The sequence below is a fragment of the Salmo salar genome, chromosome 11 (genome assembly GCF_965601325.2).
Source record: "Salmo salar chromosome 11, fSalSal1, whole genome shotgun sequence".
Lineage (NCBI taxonomy): Eukaryota > Metazoa > Chordata > Actinopteri > Salmoniformes > Salmonidae > Salmo > Salmo salar.
The window spans coordinates 32815435-32835000 of NC_138301.1; the positions used below are offsets into that span (position 1 = coordinate 32815435).

At 49.7% G+C, this 19566-nt stretch overlaps 1 protein-coding gene across 6 annotated transcripts in view; it reads left to right on the forward strand.

The window, feature by feature from the left end:
* LOC106595398 (unconventional myosin-Va) overlaps nt 1-19566 on the forward strand; it is an 85296-nt gene that overhangs the window by 41691 nt on the left and 24039 nt on the right. For all 6 annotated transcript variants that reach the window (XR_014379367.1, XM_082957855.1, XM_082957857.1 and 3 more), the window contains exons 8-24: nt 911-1018; nt 3262-3368; nt 3641-3906; nt 3999-4080; nt 4950-5090; nt 5648-5773; nt 6007-6090; nt 8451-8603; nt 9707-9804; nt 10091-10286; nt 11147-11358; nt 11903-12059; nt 14832-15071; nt 15207-15455; nt 18145-18238; nt 19053-19201; nt 19484-19566. The exon at nt 19484-19566 is cut by the window's right edge and continues 31 nt beyond it. Coding sequence is in view for 5 of the 6 variants with exons in the window: in XM_082957855.1 (XP_082813981.1) it covers nt 911-1018; nt 3262-3368; nt 3641-3906; nt 3999-4080; nt 4950-5090; nt 5648-5773; nt 6007-6090; nt 8451-8603; nt 9707-9804; nt 10091-10286; nt 11147-11358; nt 11903-12059; nt 14832-15071; nt 15207-15455; nt 18145-18238; nt 19053-19201; nt 19484-19566 (2545 nt within the window). In the remaining variant the exon portion in view is untranslated. The remainder of the gene's footprint in view (nt 1-910; nt 1019-3261; nt 3369-3640; nt 3907-3998; nt 4081-4949; nt 5091-5647; nt 5774-6006; nt 6091-8450; nt 8604-9706; nt 9805-10090; nt 10287-11146; nt 11359-11902; nt 12060-14831; nt 15072-15206; nt 15456-18144; nt 18239-19052; nt 19202-19483) is intronic.

The window sequence follows — 19566 nt, forward strand, 5'->3', positions numbered from 1 at the left end:
GCAATTGGTAGGGCAGTGGAAATAAATTCAGTCAATTATTCAGATTCAATTAAAATCAGTCGTCAGGCAATTTATTGATATCAGTAAATGACAAATGAATAATTCAAGATGGCGCCCCAGTCATTCTCCGTGATCATAGACAACCATATTAGATCATATAGGTGAGATGTGTAACAGGGGTAGAGGAAGTAGTACAGTGTATTTGTAAACAGACCTCAGCCATATTGAGTCATATTAACTGTGGGGTCACACTAACTACAGTAGAGCTCCTGTTAGATCAGAGGTCATGTTGTGGGTGTGAGGCAGTGCCAGCTGCCCGCAGAGATAGACTGAGGTAGAGATCATGTTAGCTCTCTCCCTGGGTGTGAGGCAGAAAGAGAGACTGTGTGTCATCTAATAAGGCTGGGTGTTGCTCCTCAAAATATTCCTTAATTCCACCTGTGAACACACACACACACACACTCACACTTCATCTGCTATTAGACACACTTCATCTCTGCCACACACACAAACACACATTGCCTTAGTCTCTCTCAGCTGGCCTCTTGGCCGAGACACACCCCCAGAATGGAGGTGTTGTCACGGTGATATCAGCCCTGAGTTGCCAGGTAACAGGCTATGGTTGCTTTAGTCTAGAGAAGGCTTTGTCTTGTGTGTGCGCAGTTTATGCCTGCAGGTATTAATAAGAGTGTTCAATGTGTCACACCCACATCAGGTCAGGATTTGGCCCTGTGTGATCCCAGTGACCCGAATGTAGCAGTATTCTCCTGGGCAGCTGCTCTAAACAGCTGAATAGAATACTTCCTATAGGCTACTGATTAACCACTGTTGATGTTGTGTGTGTGCGTGTGCGTGTGCGTGTGCGTGTGTGTGTGTGTGTGTGTGTGTGTGTGTGTGTGTGTCCATGCAGGTAGTGCTGATGTCTTCCACTGCACCAACCAGGGCCGGAACCCAGTCATCGATGGAGTCGACGATGCTAAAGAGATGTGCACAACACAACATGCCTTCTCACTGCTAGGTAATATATATATATATATATATACACACACACCTGACATTCTTTCTCACTTCTAGGTAATATATATATATATATATATATATATATATACACACACACCTGACATTCCTTCTCACTGCTAGGTAATATATATATATATACACACACCTGACATTCCTTCTCACTGCTAGGTAATATATATATATATATATATATATATATATATATATATATATATATATACACACACCTGACATTCCTTCTCACTGCTAGGTAATATATATATACACTGCTCAAAAAAATAAAGGGAACACTAAAATAACACATCCTAGATCTGAATTAATGAAATAATCTTATTAAATACTTTTTTCTTTACATAGTTGAATGTGCTGACAACAAAATCTCACAAAAATAATCAATGGAAATCCAATTTATCAACCCATGGAGGTCTGGATTTGGAGTCACACTCAAAATGAAAGTGGAAAACCACACTACAGGCTGATCCAACTTTGATGTAATGTCTTTAAAACAAGTCAAAATGAGGCTCAGTAGTGTGTGTGGCCTCCACGTGCCTGTATGACCTCCCTACAACGCCTGGGCATGCTCCTGATGAGGTGGCGGATGGTCTCCTGAGGGATCTCCTCCCAGACCTGGACTAAAGCATCCGCCAACTCCTGGACAGTCTGTGGTGCAACGTGGCGTTGGTGGATGGAGCGAGACATGATGTCCCAGATGTGCTCAATTGGATTCAGGTCTGGGGAACGGGCGGGCCAGTCCATAGCATCAATGCCTTCCTCTTGCAGGAACTGCTGACACATTCCAGCCACATGAGGTCTAGCATTGTCTTGCATTAGGAAGAACCCAGGGCCAACCGCACCAGCATATGGTCTCACAAGGGGTCTGAGGATCTCATCTCGGTACCTAATGGCAGTCAGGCTACCTCTGGCGAGCACATGGAGGGCTGTGCGGCCCCCCAAAGAAATGCCACCCCACACCATGACTGACCCACCGCCAAACCGGTCATGCTGGAGGATGTTGCAGGCAGCAGAACGTTCTCCACGGCTTCTCCAGACTCTGTCATGTCTGTCACATGTGCTCAGTGTGAACCTGCTTTCATCTGTGAAGAGCACAGGGCGCCAGTGGCGAATTTGCCAATCTTGGTGTTCTCTGGCAAATGCCATACGTCCTGCATGGTGTTGGGCTGTAAGCACAACCCCCACCTGTGGATGTCGGGCCCTCATACCACCCTCATGGAGTCTGTTTCTGACTGTTTGAGCAGACACATGCACATTTTTGGCCTGCTGGAGGTCATTTTGCAGGGCTCTGGCAGTGCTCCTCCTGCTCCTCCTTGCACAAAGCCAGAGGTAGCGGTCCTGCTGCTGGGTTGTTGCCCTTCTACGGCCTCCTCCACGTCTCCTGATGTACTGGCCTGTCTCCTGGTAGCGCCTCCATGCTCTGGACACTACGCTGACAGACACAGCAAACCTTCTTGCCACAGCTCGCATTGATGTGCCATCCTGGATGAGCTGCACTACCTGAGCCACTTGTGTGGTTTGTAGACTCCGTCTCATGCTACCACTAGAGTGAAAGCACCGCCAGCATTCAAAAGTGACCAAAACATCAGCCTGGAAGCATAGGAACTGAGAAGTGGTCTGTGGTCCCCACCTGCTGAACCACTCCTTTATTGGGGGTGTCTTGCTAATTGCCTATAATTTCCACCTGTTGTCTATTCCATTTGCACAACAGCATGTGAAATGTATTGTCAGTCAGTGTTGCTTCCTAAGTGGACAGTTTGATTTCACAGAAGTGTGATTGACTAGGAGTTACATTGTGTTGTTTAAGTGTTCCCTTTATTTTTTTGAGCAGTGTATATTTATACACACCTGACATTCCTTCTCACTGCTAGGTAATATATATACACACAACTAGATTTATTTGTCACATACGCTGGATATGTGCAGTGAAACGTGCTGTTTTACAGGGTCAGCCATAGTAGTGTTGCGCCTCTGGAGCAAATTATGCTTTAGTGCCTTGCTCAAGTGAACATAGACAGATTTTCACCTTGTCGACTTGTGTATTCGAACCAGCTACCTTTCGGTTACTGGCCCAATGCTCTAAGCGCTAAGCTACCCTATTGTCCTAGGTCACACACAAACACCACACACACGTTAACATTTCCCAGGCAGTCATTTACTCTCAGTCCCATTTGGTTTTTAGTGTAGTGTTGATTTTGATAGTATTGTGTTGTGTGTATTTGTGTTCAGGCATCAACGAGTTGAACCAGAAGGGGCTGTTCCAGGTCCTGGCTGCCATCTTACATCTGGGCAACGTGGAGATCAAGGACCGAGACTCTGACAGCAGCATCATACCTGTAAGGAGACACCTCCAACGTCTCTGACCTCTAACCTCTATTATTAAACCTCTGTCCTCTCCTAATGATTGACTCTTTCTCAAATCGTCTTGACTCACTTCCTCGTATCCGCTCTCCTCACCTCCTTCTCAAAACCCATTGGAGAAGAAGGTCTGAGGGGAGGGACCTTGGACCTTCTCCAAGATGGTTAAGAAGGTTCAAGGAGATGGAAAGAATAGCAGGAAGAGGAATTGAGCCATTGATTGAAATGACCGTGAATCCCTCTCTCTCAGCCCAATAATCGCCACCTGACGGTGTTCTGTGAGCTGATGGGCGTGACCTACCAGGACATGTCTCATTGGCTGTGCCACAAGAAGCTGAAGACAGCCCAGGAGACCTACATCAAGCCCATCCCTCGGCTGCAAGCCTCCAACGCCCGCGACGCGCTCGCCAAACACATCTACGCCAAAGTCTTCAACTGGATCGTGGACCATGTCAACAAATCTCTGCGCGCCACCGTCAAACAGCACTCCTTCATAGGAGTCCTGGATATCTATGGGTGGGTGGTGTGTGTGTGTGTGCGTGTGTGTGCGTGCGTGTGTGCGTGCGTGCGTGAGACAGTCCCTCTCTGACCTCTCCTCTGCTCTCCAGGTTTGAGACGTTTGAGATCAACAGTTTTGAGCAGTTCTGTATCAACTATGCTAACGAGAAACTGCAACAGCAGTTTAACATGGTGAGAAAACTGCCTGTGTCCTGTCTGAAACTGAACTCCTGTGTTTCCGTTGTCTAAATAACCCTGTTGGTGTGTAAAAGTATTCCAAAATAACAATATAAATAGATTGATATCTTTGGTTATTGATGCAGAGTAACAATGTGATCCTCTCAGTACATGCTGACCTTCCCTCTCCTCTCATCTCTCCTCTCCTCCTCCTCTTCTTTCTTCTCCCCTCTCCTCTCCCCTCCCTTTTCCTCTCCCCTCTCGTTTCCTTTCCTCTGCCCTCTCCTATCCTCTGCCCTCCCTTTTCCTCTCCCCTCTCCTTTCCTTTCCTCTGCCCTCTCCCCTTTCCTCTGCCCTCCCCTTTCCTCTGCCCTCTCCTTTCCTCTGCCCTCTCCCCTTTCCTCTGCCCTCTCCCCTTTCCTCTGCCCTCTCCTTTCCTCTGCCCTCTCCTTTCCTCTGCCCTCTCCTTTCCTCTGCCCTCTCCTTTCCTCTGCCCTCCCCTTTCCTCTGCCCTCTCCTTTCCTCTGCCCTCTCCTTTCCTCTGCCCTCTCCTTTCCTTTCCCCTGCCCTCTCCTATCCTCTGCCCTCTCCTATCCTCTGCCCTCTCCTTTCCTCTGCCCTCTCCTTTCCTCTGCCCTCCCCTTTCCTCTGCCGTCTCCTTTCCTCTGCCCTCTCCTTTCCTCTGCCCTCTCCTTTCCTCTGCCCTCTCCTTTCCTTTCCCCTCTCCTTTCCTCTGCCCTCTCCTTTCCTCTGCCCTCTCCCCTTTCCTCTGCCCTCTCCTTTCCTCTGCCCTCTCTTCTCCCCTCCTCTCTTTTGCTCTACCCTCTCCCCCTTTCCTCTCCCCCTTTCCTCTCCCCCTTTCTCCTCCCCTCTCCTATCTACAGCATGTGTTCAAGCTGGAGCAGGAGGAGTATTTGAAGGAGCAGATTCCCTGGACTCTGATAGACTTCTATGATAACCAGCCATGTATCAACCTCATAGAGGCCAAGATGGGAGTACTAGACCTGCTGGACGAAGAGTGCAAGGTACACACACACACACACACACACACACACACACACACACACACACACACACACACACACACACACACACACACACACACACACACACACACACACACACACACACACACACACACACACACACACACAGAGAGAGAGTGTAACTAGTGTGAACCAGTGTTCTGTGTGTCCAGATGCCTAAAGGTTCAGATGACTCATCCAGAGTAACTAGTGTGAACCAGTGTTCTGTGTGTCCAGATGCCTAAAGGTTCAGATGACTCATCCAGAGTAACTAGTGTGAACCAGTGTTCTGTGTGTCCAGATGCCTAAAGGTTCAGATGACTCATCCAGAGTAACTAGTGTGAACCAGTGTTCTGTGTGTCCAGATGCCTAAAGGTTCAGATGACTCATCCAGAGTAACTAGTGTGAACCAGTGTTCTGTGTGTCCAGATGCCTAAAGGTTCAGATGACTCATCCAGAGTAACTAGTGTGAACCAGTGTTCTGTGTGTCCAGATGCCTAAAGGTTCAGATGACTCATCCAGAGTAACTAGTGTGAACCAGTGTTCTGTGTGTCCAGATGCCTAAAGGTTCAGATGACTCGTGGGCCCAGAAGCTGTATAACACCCATCTGAAGACCTGCTCTCTGTTTGAGAAACCTCGCATGTCCAACAAAGCCTTCATCATACAGCACTTCGCTGACAAGGTACTGATCACTGTGTGTTGTGTGTGCAGTGTTGATGTCTTGGCTGACCCAGTGCTGCTGAGTTCTGTTTTAGTCTCTGTCCGGTTACAGAGAGAGGGAAGTGAGCCGGTTCACTCTATGAATAAAATGAATGCTGTTCTGATTGATAATCTGAGTCAAAATTGACAGTTCTGAAAATCACTTTGGATTAAAGTGTCAGCAAAATGACTTTATTTTGTAATTGTTGTGTCCAGGTGCAGTACCAGTGTGATGGCTTTCTGGAGAAGAACAAGGACACAGTGAATGAAGAGCAGATCAATGTCCTGAAGGCAAGCAAGGTGTGTGTCCCTGCCAAACACACACACACACACACACACACACACACACACACACACACACACACACACACACACTGCACGTTCAATGGGTAACACACACCGCACGTTCAATGGGTAACATACACACACACCGCACATTCAATGGGTAGCACACACACAAACACACCGCACATTCAATGGGTAACACACACACACCGCACATTCAATGGGTAACACACACACATTTGATGACTTTCTCATTAGTGCGTGTGCTTGACAGTCTGTGTTGTCTCACTGAATGACCTCCGACAGGGAACCCAGTGAAGGTCAGGAGAAACAGCACCCTCTGCTGTCCATGTGGTGTAATGAGGATGTGCACACAGTTGGAGACATTTTCTGTCCACCAAATAGGCCTTGCTCGTGTGTGTGTGTGTGTGTGTGTGTGTGTGTGTGTGTGTGTGTGTGTGTGTGTGTGTGTGTGTGTGTGTGTGTGTGTGTGTGTGTGTGTGTGTGTGTGTGTGTGTGTGTGTGTGTGTGTGTGTGTAAAGACTCACTCTGCCCGTTGTTCTGTTGTAGAGGCCAGCAGCAGCAGAGAGGGGTAAGGGTTAAAACACTCCTTTAACCCCTAACACCTTAAACACACACAGGGTTAACTACACTGGAACAATCATCATCATGGAAACCTGCTTGACTAACCAGTAATAGTGTAGAAGTGATAATGACTCTTTAATGAGAATGAAGCTATAGAAATTGAGCATTTCAACCCATCCTCATGGTTCTGTGTGTGTTGACAATAAACACACATTCCTTCTCAGTCATGTGTTCTGCTGTCTGAGCCATCAGACGTTGTGCCATGTCTGTGGTCTGATGCTGTGGTCTGATGCTGTGTCTGATGCTGTGTCTGATGCTGTGTCTGATGCTGTGTCTGATGCTGGGTCTGATGCTGTGTCTGATGCTGTGTCTGATGCTGTGTCTGATGCTGTGTCTGATGCTGGGTCTGATGCTGTGTCTGATGCTGGGTCTAATGCTGGGTCTGATGCTGTGTCTGATGCTGTGTCTGATGCTGGGTCTGATGCTGGGTCTGATGCTTTGATTTGGATTTCTACTTTTATATGATTTCTACTTTTAATATGTTTTAGATGTGTGTACTGCAATGATTTTGATTTCCTAGGTTTCTTTCATTTTTGGTTAATCTTTATTTTGTCGTTGTGTTGTTTGTTTTACATCTGTTGTCCATGTGTCTGTCCCGTCATGACAACAACCATTAAACAGCTAAAGGTAAAGATGCTGCCCTCCTCTTTCTGTCTCAACCTTCTTTCGTTCTTTCTTTCTATCTTTCTAACCCACACCATTCATTCTTCCTCACCGTGGTCTCACAATAGTTCAAATGGCACTTAAGTATGTGGGGAGGTGGTGAGGCTGAACGGACGCTGCAGCACTGGAGACTACCCCGGGGGTGGGGAGGCTGAACGGATGCTGCAGCACTGGAGACTACCCCGGGGGTGGGGAGGCTGAACGGATGCTGCAGCACTGGAGACTACCCCGGGGGTGGGGAGGCTGAACGGATGCTGCAGCACTGGAGACTACCCCGGGGGTGGGGAGGCTGAACGGATGCTGCAGCACTGGAGACTACCCCGGGGGTGGGGAGGCTGAACGGACGCTGCAGCACTGGAGACTACCCCGGGGGTGGGGAGGCTGAACGGACGCTGCAGCACTGGAGACTACCCCGGGGGTGGGGAGGCTGAACGGACGCTGCAGCACTGGAGACTACCCCGGGGGTGGGGAGGCTGAACGGACGCTGCAGCACTGGAGACTACCCCGGGGGTGGGGGGGCTGAACGGACGCTGCAGCACTGGAGACTACCCCGGGGGTGGGGGGGCTGAACGGACGCTGCAGCACTGGAGACTACCCCGGGGGTGGGGGGGCTGAACGGACGCTGCAGCACTGGAGACTACCCCGGGGGTGGGGGGGCTGAACGGACGCTGCAGCACTGGAGACTACCCCGGGAGTGGGGGGGCTGAACGGACGCTGCAGCACTGGAGACTACCCCGGGGATGGGGGGGCTGCACTGTGGCCCTCTCCCCATTTACATCTTAACCAACCACAATACAGAGAACACACTAACCAATCGCTTTCTCCTTGAACCATAACATGCACAATGTTCAGGGTTGTCATTTTAGATAGTTAGATATAAAGGATGGTAGGAATAAGCCACCCACAGATACCTATGGCTAACAATGCAAACTATTAGCTTAGCAAGTTTGTGACGTAACTGTCTATTGGCTGCTGCTACCTTTTAATTTATACAAGTCTCTCTCTATATATACATGTCATTTAAGAACAGTGTCTTATTTGCAATAATGTTTGTGTGTGGTGTGTAGTTGGACCTGCTAGTGGAGCTGTTTCAGGATGAGGAGAAAGTGACCAGTCCGACAGGGACCGCTCCAGGAGGTCGAACACGACTCAGCGTCAAACCAAAAGAGATCAGATCTGGAGCAAGCAGCAAGGAGCACAAGAAGACTGTTGGCTGCCAGGTAGACTGATCATAGACACACACACCTACGGACACTCAGACCAGGGTTGGGACTTGCCAACCAGAGTCAGAATAGCTGAAATGTAAAAGTGAAGGACTTGAATAATCTCCTCTCTTTACTCTTTCTCCTCTGTCTCTGTCCTCTCTTCTCCCTCTCTGTCTCTGTCCTCTCTTCTCTGTCCTCTCTTCTCTGTCTCTGTCCTCTCTTCTCTGTCTCTGGTCCTCTCTTCCCTCTCTCTGTCCTCTCTTCTCCCTCACTGTCTCTGTCCTCTCTTCTCCCTCTCTGTCTCTGTCCTCTCTTCTCTGTCCTCTCTTCTCTGTCCTCTCTTCTCTGTCCTCTCTTCTCTGTCTCTGGTCCTCTCTTCTCTGTCTCTGTCCTCTCTTCTCCCTCTCTGTCTCTGTCCTCTCTTCTCTGTCCTCTCTTCTCTGTCTCTGGTCCTCTCTTCTCTGTCTCTGTCCTCTCTTCTCCCTCTCTGTCTCTGTCCTCTCTTCTCTGTCCTCTCTTCTCTGTCTCTGTCCTCTCTTCTCTGTCTCTGTCCTCTCTTCTCCCTCACTGTCTCTGTCCTCTCTTCTCCCTCTCTCTGTCCTCTCTTCTCCCTCTCTGTCTCTGTCCTCTTCTCCCTCTCTCCTCTGTCTCTGTCCTCTCTCTCTGTCCTCTCTTCTCCCTCTCTCTCTGTCCTCTCTTCTCCCTCTCTCTCTGTCCTCTCTTCTCCCTCTCTCTCTGTCCTCTCTTCTCTCTCTCTGTCCTCTCTTCTCCCTCTCTCCTCTGTCTCTGTCCTCTCTTCTCCCTTTCTCCTCTGTCTCTGTCCTCACTTCTCCCTCTCTCCTCTGTCGCTGTCCTCTCTTCTCCCTCTCTCCTCTGCCTCTGTCCTCACTTCTCCCTCTCTCCTCTGTCTCTGTCCTCTCTTCTCCCTCTCTCCTCTGTCTCTGTTCTCTCTTCTCCCTCCCTCTCTCCTCTGTCTCTGTCCTCTCTTCTTCCTCTGTCCTCTCTTCTCCCTCTCTCCTCTGTCTCTGTCCTCTCTTCTCCCTCTCTCCTCTGTCCTCTCTTCTCCCTCTCTCCTCTGTCTCTGTCCTCTCTTCTCCTTCTCTCCTCTCCTCCTGTAGTTCCGGAACTCTCTGGCTATGTTGATGGAGACTCTGAATGCGACCACTCCTCACTATGTTCGCTGCATCAAGCCCAATGACCTCAAGTTCCCCTTCACGTGAGTACCTGCATGCTACTCTATGGTTAAGTTTCCATAGTACCATCTGACTTGGCAAGATGAAGTTAGGGGAATGTAATTGTGATGTCATGAGGCTGAATGGTTCTCTCCAGGTTTGGCTGGTATGGTTGGATTAACTATGCGAATGTTGTCTTTAGGTTTGACCCTAACATTAGTGGAATGTTGTCTTTAAGTTTGACCCTAATGTTAGGTGTACATTGTCTTTAGGTTGAGCTGAATGTTGTGTGTGGGTCTGACCCTAACGTTAGGTGAATGTTGTCTTTAGGTTTGACCCTAAGCGAGCGGTGCAGCAGCTCAGAGCCTGTGGTGTTCTGGAGACCATCCGCATTTCAGCCGCAGGCTTCCCATCCAGGTGGACCTACCAGGAGTTCTTCAGTCGTTACCGGGTTCTGATGAAGCAGAAGGACGTCCTGTCGGACAGGAGGCTGACCTGTAGGAACGTCCTGGAGAAACTGGTGCAGGTATGAGGGGTTAGAGGTCAGCAGCATACCACCCTGCATCCCACTGCTGGCTTCCTTCTGAAGCTAAGCAGGGTTGGTCCTGGTCAGTCCCTGGATGGGAGACCAGATGCTGCTGGAAGTGGTGTTGGAGGGCCAGTAGGAGGCACTCTTTCCTCTGGTCTTAAAAATAGCCCAATGCCCCAGGGCAGTGATTGGGGACATTGCCCTGTGTAGGGTGCCGTCTTTCGGATGGGATGATAAATGGGTGTCCTGACTCTCTGAGGTCATTAAAGATCCCATTGCACTTATCGTAAGAGTAGGGGTGTTAACCCCGGTGTCCTGGCTAAATTCCCAATCTGGCCCTCATACCATCATGGCCACCTAATCATCCCCAGTTTACAATTGGCTCATTCATCCCCCTCCTCTCTCCTGTAACTATTTCCCAGGTTGTTGCTATAAATGAGAATGTGTTCTCAGTCAACTTACCTGGTAAAATAACGGTAAAATAAAATACAAATAAATAAAGAGGTCAGGCCTGTTTGAGATCAACTACATTGCAATCAGACTGCGCAGAATCAAAGATCTACAAATCTTCTTCTGTCCCAACTATTTATGTCAGAGATGGTCAACTCCAGTCCTCGGGGTCCGGAGCGGTGAGACACATTCTCCCCATCCCTAGCAAACCCAGCTGATTAAACTAATTGCATGATGAGTTGATTATTGGAGTCAGGTTTGTTAGCTGGGGCAAAAGTGTGACACCAATCAGGACCCCGACTGGAGTTGCCCATCCCTGATTTATGTGGTCAAAATGATCAATTCTGGACCTCACCTTGCTCAAACTGATCCCCTAAAACAGGATGTCTCTCTCTCTCTCTCTCCAGGACCAGGACAAGTACCAGTTTGGTAAGACTAAGATCTTCTTCAGGGCTGGTCAGGTTGCCTACCTGGAGAAGCTGAGGGCTGATAAGCTGAGGAAGGCGTGCGTCCGCATCCAGAAGACCATCCGCTGCTGGCTGGTACGCAAGAAGTACCTCCGCAAGAAGCATGCTGCCATCACCATCCAGAGATACACCCGCGGACACCAGGCCCGCTGGTCAGTGGAGCACACACCTGTCACTCAGCACCCTCTGGACAATCACGATGCAGATAAAAGTAGTTTAGGCTGTATGACTTCCTGAAAAGGAGCCAATCAGAATTGTCTGATGTATTGTAGGAAGTGGGAACATTTTTATAAATATTTATTTGTGATTTGATTGATTTGTTAATCCGATCAGTTGGAGGTTATTGGTGGGAAAATTATAGTAATTCAACAGCATTTTTCACCAATTACCCTGACTACACTCTCTCTCCCCTACCTCCTCTGTCCCCTGCCTCTCTCTCCCCATCTCTCTCCTGCCTCCTCTGTCCCCCTCTCTCATTCTCTCCCCTGCCCCCCTCTCTCTCTCCCCTGCCTCTCTCCCTCCCCTCTCTATCTCTCTCCTGCCTCCCCTGCCCCCTCTCTCACTCTCTCCCCTGCCCCCTCTCTCACTCTCTCCCCTGCCTCCCCTCTATCTCTCTCCTGCCTCCTCTGTCCCCCTCTCTCATTCTCTCCCATGCCCCCCCAATCTCTCTCTCTCCTGCCTCTCTCCCTCCCCCAGTCTGGTTAAGTACATGCGTCGTACCCTGGCAGCCATCACTATCCAGAAGTTCCAGAGGATGTGTGTCCAGAGGAAACTGTACCTACAGAAGCAGGCTGCTGCCCTGGTCATGCAGACTATCCTCAGAGCATACATGGCCCGACAGAAATACCAAGGGGTGAGAGATGCATACACTATATACACACACACTACATGTTTCTTGTTTTACTCTCTTTGTGGGGGGACATTTGGTGAGTTTAGGATAGAAGAACCAACAAACACACACACCTAGCACTGCCAGCTAATAGCACAGCTGTCCTGCATGTCTGTCAGCAGTGTGGTTTATAAATAACACCAGTACAACGTTGGATGGACTTGGGTCACCCTCATACCTGGACCACTCCCAGGGAGTTAGGGAGAGAACTAGGCTGGTGTCTGTCTGATTACTGGGAGTTAGGGAGAGAACTAGGCTGGTGCTCTGTCGGGGTGGGGGCAGGCGGGCCGTTACTGGGAGTTAGGGAGAGAACTAGGCTGGTGTCTCTGGTCCCAGGGAGTTAGGGAGAGAACTAGGCTGGTGTCTGTCTGATTACTGGGAGTTAGGGAGAGAACTAGGCTGGTGTCTCTGGTTACTTGGAGCTAGGGAGAGAACTAGGCTGGTGTCTCTGGTCCCTGGGAGCTAGGGAGAGAACTAGGCTGGTGTCTCTCTGGTTACTGGGAGTTAGGGAGAGAACTAGGCTGGTGTCTCTCTGGTTACTGGGAGTTAGGGAGAGAACTAGGCTGGTGTCTCTGATTACTGGGAGTTAGGGAGAGAACTAGGCTGGTGTCTCTGGTCCCTGGGAGCTAGGGAGAGAACTAGGCTGGTGTCTCTGATTACTGGGAGTTAGGGAGAGAACTAGGCTGGTGTCTCTGGTTACTGGGAGCTAGGGAGAGAACTAGGCTGGTGTCTCTGGTCACTGGGAGCTAGGGAGAGAACTAGGCTGGTGTCTCTGGTTACTGGGAGTTAGGGAGAGAACTAGGCTGGTGTCTCTCTGGTCACTGGGAGTTAGGGAGAGAACTAGGCTGGTGTCTCTCTGATTACTGGGAGTTAGGGAGAGAACTAGGCTGGTGTCTCTCTGGTTACTTGGAGCTAGGGAGAGAACTAGGCTGGTGTCTCTCTGGTTACTGGGAGTTAGGGAGAGAACTAGGCTGGTGTCTCTGGTCACTGGGAGCTAGGGAGAGAACTAGGCTGGTGTCTCTCTGGTTACTGGGAGTTAGGGAGAGAACTAGGCTGGTGTCTCTGGGAGCTAGGGAGAGAACTAGGCTGGTGTCTCTGGGAGTTAGGGAGAGAACTAGGCTGGTGTCTCTTTGGTTACTGGGAGCTAGGGAGAGAACTAGGCTGGTGTCTCTGGGAGCTAGGGAGAGAACTAGGCTGGTGTCTCTCTGGTTACTGGGAGTTAGGGAGAGAACTAGGCTGGTGTCTCTGGGAGCTAGGGAGAGAACTAGGCTGGTGTCTCTCTGGTTACTGGGAGTTAGGGAGAGAGCTAGGCTGGTGTCTCTGGGAGCTAGGGAGAGAACTAGGCTGGTGTCTCTCTGGTCTCTGGGAGCTAGGGAGAGAACTAGGCTGGTGTCTCTTTGGTTACTGGGAGCTAGGGAGAGAACTAGGCTGGTGTCTCTCTGGTTACTTGGAGCTAGGGAGAGAACTAGGCTGGTGTCTCTGGTCACTGGGAGCTAGGGAGAGAACTAGGCTGGTGTCTCTGGTCACTGGGAGCTAGGGAGAGAACTAGGCTGGTGTCTCTCTGGTTACTTGGAGCTAGGGAGAGAACTAGGCTGGTGTCTCTGGTCACTGGGAGCTAGGGAGAGAACTAGGCTGGTGTCTCTGGTTACTGGGAGTTAGGGAGAGAACTAGGCTGATGTCTCTGGTCACTGGGAGTTAGGGAGAGAACTAGGCTGATGTCTCTCTGATTACAGGGAGTTAGGGAGAGAACTAGGCTGGTGTCTCTGGTCACTGGGAGTTAGGGAGAGAACTAGGCTGGTGTCTCTGGTCACTGGGAGTTAGGGAGAGAACTAGGCTGATGTCTCTCTGATTACAGGGAGTTAGGGAGAGAACTAGGCTGATGTCTCTCTGATTACAGGGAGTTAGGGAGAGAACTAGGCTGGTGTCTCTTTGGATTATTGGAGCTAGGGAGAGAACTAGGCTGGTGTCTCTTTGGATTATTGGAGCTAGGGAGAGAACTAGGCTGGTGTCTCTTTGGATTATTGGAGCTAGGGAGAGAACTAGGCTGATGTCTCTCTGATTACAGGGAGTTAGGGAGAGAACTAGGCTGGTGTCTCTTTGGATTATTGGAGTTAGGGAGAGAACTAGGCTGGTGTCTCTTTGGATTATTGGAGCTAGGGAGAGAACTAGGCTGGTGTCTCTTTGGTTACTGGGAGCTAGGGAGAGAACTAGGCTGGTGTCTCTGGGAGCTAGGGAGAGAACTAGGCTGGTGTCTCTCTGGTTACTGGGAGTTAGGGAGAGAGCTAGGCTGGTGTCTCTGGGAGCTAGGGAGAGAACTAGGCTGGTGTCTCTCTGGTTACTGGGAGTTGGGGAGAGAACTAGGCTGGTGTCTCTGGTTACTGGGAGTTAGGGAGAGAACTAGGCTGGTGTCTCTCTGGTCACTGGGGCCATGTTGGGGTCAGGTGACATGGCAGTAGTTAGGGACTGTCCCTCTGACTGACACACACAGCTGACCTCTTTAACATAACCCTGCCAGGATATCTGTTTGTCTGTGCATCTGTTTGTCTCTCTCTCTCTCTGTGTCTGACATCACTCGTCTGTTATATTAGGTAGAAGAGTAGACACTAGATAGATCTCCTGTTGTTGTGGATTAACAGCAAGATGAAGCCCTGGAGACCAATAAGAGCTCAGGAACACCAGAATTCTCACATTACATTCACAGGAACTAACTCTCTCTTTCTCCCTCTCTCTCCACAGTTGCTGCGTAACCACAAAGCTGTGTTCATCCAGAAACACGTGCGTGGCTGGCTGGCAAGACAGCGGTACAAGCGCTCTCTGCGAGCCATCGTCTATCTGCAGTGCTGCATCAGGAGGATGAAGGCCAAGAAAGAGCTGAAGAAGCTGAAAATCGAGGCCCGCTCCGTTGAACATTTCAAGAAACTTAACGTCGGCATGGAGAATAAGATCATGCAGCTGCAGAGGAAGTTAGACGAACAGGTGGGGCTCTGTAGAAACCAGGCGGCCATTTTGGATCTTTGTGTTGCTGGATAACAAACTCTCTCCTCCAAGAGTGACTGCTCGAATAGAATATGCATCTTCACACATTACATTAACATGATCTCTCTCTCCCAGGCTAAAGACAACCGTGTGACTAGCGAGCGGCTGAACTCTCTGGAGACGTCCCACGCGGTGGAGAGTGAGAAGCTGAAGGTAGAGGTGTCTAAGCTGAAGGGGATAGAAGAGGAAGCCAAGAACAACGCCAACCGTGTCACTTCCCTTCTGGAGGAGCTGGAGAGGCTGAGGAAGGAGCTGACCACCACCCAGAAAGAGAAGAAGACCATAGAGGACTGGGCTACCAAGTACAGGGATGAGATGGAAAAGGTGAGGGATGTGGTGGGATAGAAAATGGCTCACTCTAGTCATCTCTTCATCTTGTCTCCTCCAGTCACTTCTCAGATATATTTCAGTTAAATGGCTCCCTTTCATACATTGTTCCCATAGTGGCCCTATAGAAGTGTGACAAGTTTGTATAAGAATGTGTGTCGTGGTTCAATGGTTTAGGACCCAGGGGAATCTACTGCAGACTGGGCACATGGCGGGCTGGGAGGCCATTGCCTTGGTGTAGGTGAGACCGGTAGACTAGTGTAGTGTGGGTGTGTAGGTGAGACAGGTAGACTAGTGTAGTGTAGTGTGGGTATGTAGGTGAGACCGGTAGACTAGTGTAGTGTGGGTGTGTAGGTGAGACAGGTAGACTTGTGTAGTGTGGGTGTGTAGGTGAGCCAGGTAGACTAGTGTAGTGTAGTGTGGGTGTGTAGGTGAGACCGGTAGACTAGTGTAGTGTGAGACAGGTAGACTAGTGTAGTGTGGGTGTGTTGGTGAGACAGGTAGACTTGTGTAGTGTGGGTGTGTAGGTGAGCCAGTTAGACTAGTGTAGTGTGGTGTGTAGGTGAGACCGGTAGACTAGTGTAGTGTGGGTGTGTAGGTGAGACAGGTAGACTAGTGTAGTGTGGGTGTGTAGGTGAGACAGGTAGACTAGTGTAGTGTGGGTGTGTAGGTGAGACAGGTAGACTATTGTAGTGTAGGTGAGACCGGTAGACTAGTGTAGTGTGGGTGTGTAGGTGAGACAGGTAGACTAGTGTAGTGTGGGTGTGTAGGTGAGACCGGTAGACTAGTGTAGTGTGAGACAGGTAGACTAGTGTAGTGTGGGTGTGTAGGTGAGACAGGTAGACGAGTGAGGGTGTGTAAGTGATACAGGTAGACTCGTGGGTGTGTAGGTGAGACAGGTAGGCTAGTGTAGTGTGGGTGTGTAGGTGGGACAGGTAGACTATTGTGTACTGTGGGTGAGACAGGTAGGCTTGTGTCGTGTGGGTGTGTGGGTGAGACAGGTAGACTCGTGTACTGTGGGTGTGTAGGTGAGACAGGTAGACTATTGTGTACTGTGGGTGAGACAGGTAGGCTAGTGTCGTGTGGGTGTGTAGGTGAGACAGGTAGACTTGTGTAGTGTGGGTGTGTAGTTAAGAGCAGGTAGGCTAGTGTACTGTGGGTGTGTAGTTAAGAGCAGGTAGACTAGTGTACTGTGGGTGTGTAGGTAAGAGCAGGTAGACTAGTGTAGTGTGGGTGTGTAGTTAAGAGCAGGTAGACTAGTGTAGTGTGGGTGTGTAGTTAAGAGCAGGTAGACTAGTGTACTGTGGGTGTGTAGTTATGAGCATGTAGACTAGTGTAGTGTGGGTGTGTAGTTATGAGCAGGTAGACTTGTGTGGGTGTGTAGTTATGAGCAGGTAGACTAGTGTAGTGTGGGTGTGTAGTTAAGAGCAGGTAGACTAGTGTACTGTGGGTGTGTAGTTAAGAGCAGGTAGACTAGTGTACTGTGGGTGTGTAGTTATGAGCAGGTAGACTAGTGTACTGTGGGTGTGTAGTTAAGAGCAGGTAGACTAGTGTGGGTGTGTAGTTAAGAGCAGGTAGACTAGTGTGGGTGTGTAGTTAAGAGCAGGTAGACTAGTGTACTGTGGGTGTGTAGTTAAGAGCAGGTAGACTAGTGTACTGTGGGTGTGTAGTTAAGAGCAGGTAGACTAGTGTAGTGTGGGTGTGTAGTTATGAGCAGGTAGACTAGTGTACTGTGGGTGTGTAGTTATGAGCAGGTAGACTAGTGTAGTGTGGGTGTGTAGTTATGAGCAGGTAGACTAGTGTACTGTGGGTGTGTAGTTATGAGCAGGTAGACTAGTGTAGTGTGGGTGTGTAGTTAAGAGCAGGTAGACTAGTGTACTGTGGGTGTGTAGTTATGAGCAGGTAGACTAGTGTAGTGTTGGGTGTGTAGTTAAGAGCAGGTAGACTAGTGTACTGTGGGTGTGTAGTTAAGAGCAGGTAGACTAGTGTACTGTGGGTGTGTAGTTATGAGCAGGTAGACTAGTGTAGTGTTGGGTGTGTAGTTAAGAGCAGGTAGACTAGTGTGGGTGTGTAGTTAAGAGCAGGTAGACTAGTGTACTGTGGGTGTGTAGTTAAGAGCAGGTAGACTAGTGTAATGTGGGTGTGTAGTTAAGAGCAGGTAGACTAGTGTACTGTGGGTGTGTAGTTAAGAGCAGGTAGACTAGTGTAATGTGGGTGTGTAGTTAAGAGCAGGTAGACTAGTGTAATGTGGGTGTGTAGTTAAGAGCAGGTAGACTAGTGTACTGTGGGTGTGTAGTTAAGAGCAGGTAGACTAGTGTACTGTGGGTGTGTAGTTAAGAGCAGGTAGACTAGTGCTAGCTGTACAGTACAGTAGATCAGTCCTCCAGAAGCCCAGTGAAATCAACTAAACCCCAATGTCTCTACCGTCCAGACCTGAGTCAGATACAGAACATCTGTCAAATACTGAAGATGCACTTGATTTGTTTCACCCTGTACACTGGGACCAATGGAAATGTTCTGAAACGCCCCCAACTCTGCACACTGGTCCAGCAAATCAAGTGCACCTTTAAGTATTTGAAACTATTAGACCCAGATCTGCTAGTGTTCTCAAATCACATGATTGATGGATTAGTGGACCAATAGGCTGTGGTAGACTTGATAGAAGTACTTTCTCCTGTGTGTGAAGATGGTAGCAGAGCTGAAGCAGCAGAATGGTCTGCTGAAGACCGAGAAAGACGACCTGAACCGAATGATCAAGGAACAGAGCCAGCAGATGACAGGTACCAACCATTCACTAGCTTTAGACCAATCACATTCACTGTTACTAGATTTAGACCAATCACATTCCGTGTTAATACTTTTAGACCAATCACATTCATTGTTGAAGTTCCATACAGAGAATTGATGATACGTTCCCCATACGTGCTGAACTTGTCTTCTTTCTCCTCTCTCTCCCTCTTTCCCTTCTTCTGTCTGTGCTCTCTCCTCTCTACCTCCACCCTCTTTCCCTTCTTCTCTCTGGGCTCTCTCCTCTCTACCTCCACCCTCTTTCCCTTCTTCTCTCTGGGCTCTCTCCTCTCCACCTCCTCCCCCTTTCCCTTCTTCTCTCTGGGCTCTCTCCTCTCTACCTCCACCCTCTTTCCCTTCTTCTCTCTGCTCTCTCCTCTCCACCTCCTCCCCCTTTCCCTTCTTCTCTCTGGGCTCTCTCCTCTCTACCTCCACCCTCTTTCCCTTCTTCTCTCTGCTCTCTCCTCTCCACCTCCTCCCCCTTTCCCTTCTTCTCTCTGGGCTCTCTCCTCTCTACCTCCACCCTCTTTCCCTTCTTCTCTCTGGGCTCTCTCCTCTCTACCTCCACCCCCTTTCCCTTCTTCTGTCTGTGCTCTCTCCTCTCTACCTCCTCCCCCTTTCCCTTCTTCTGTCTGTGCTCTCTCCTCTCTACCTCCTCCCCCTTTCCCTTCTTCTGTCTGTGCTCTCTCCTCTCTACCTCCTCCCCCTTTCCCTTCTTCTGTCTGTGCTCTCTCCTCTCCACCTCCTCCCTTTTTCCCTTCTTCTCTCTGCTCTCTCCTCCCCATCTCCACCTCCTCCCCGTTTCAGAGAAAATGACTCGTGCATTAGTGGAGGAGACTCAGCAGTTGGAGAGCGATCTGAACGAGGAGAGGTCTCGCTACCAGAACCTCCTAACAGAACACCTGAGACTGGAGGAACGCTACGACGACCTCAAGGAAGAAATCACTCTCTCTGTGGTAGGAGGCTAACGCATAGCATGTCAACATTTTCACACTCACACTGGACCGAACCAGACCACACACACTCACAAACGCTGGACCGAACCAGACCACACACACACTCACAAACGCTGGACCGAACCAGACCACACACACACTCACAAACGCTGGACCGAACCAGACCACACACACTTACACACACGCCACACTGCCCCACCATACTATACACACACACCAAACAAACACACTGCCCCACACCACAAACACACACTAACATCCCCTTGCCCCTCCTTTCTCCAGAGCGTGCCCAAGCCCGGCCACAGGAGAACAGACTCCACCCACAGCAGCAACGGATCAGAGTGCACCTACAACTCCGAGTTCGC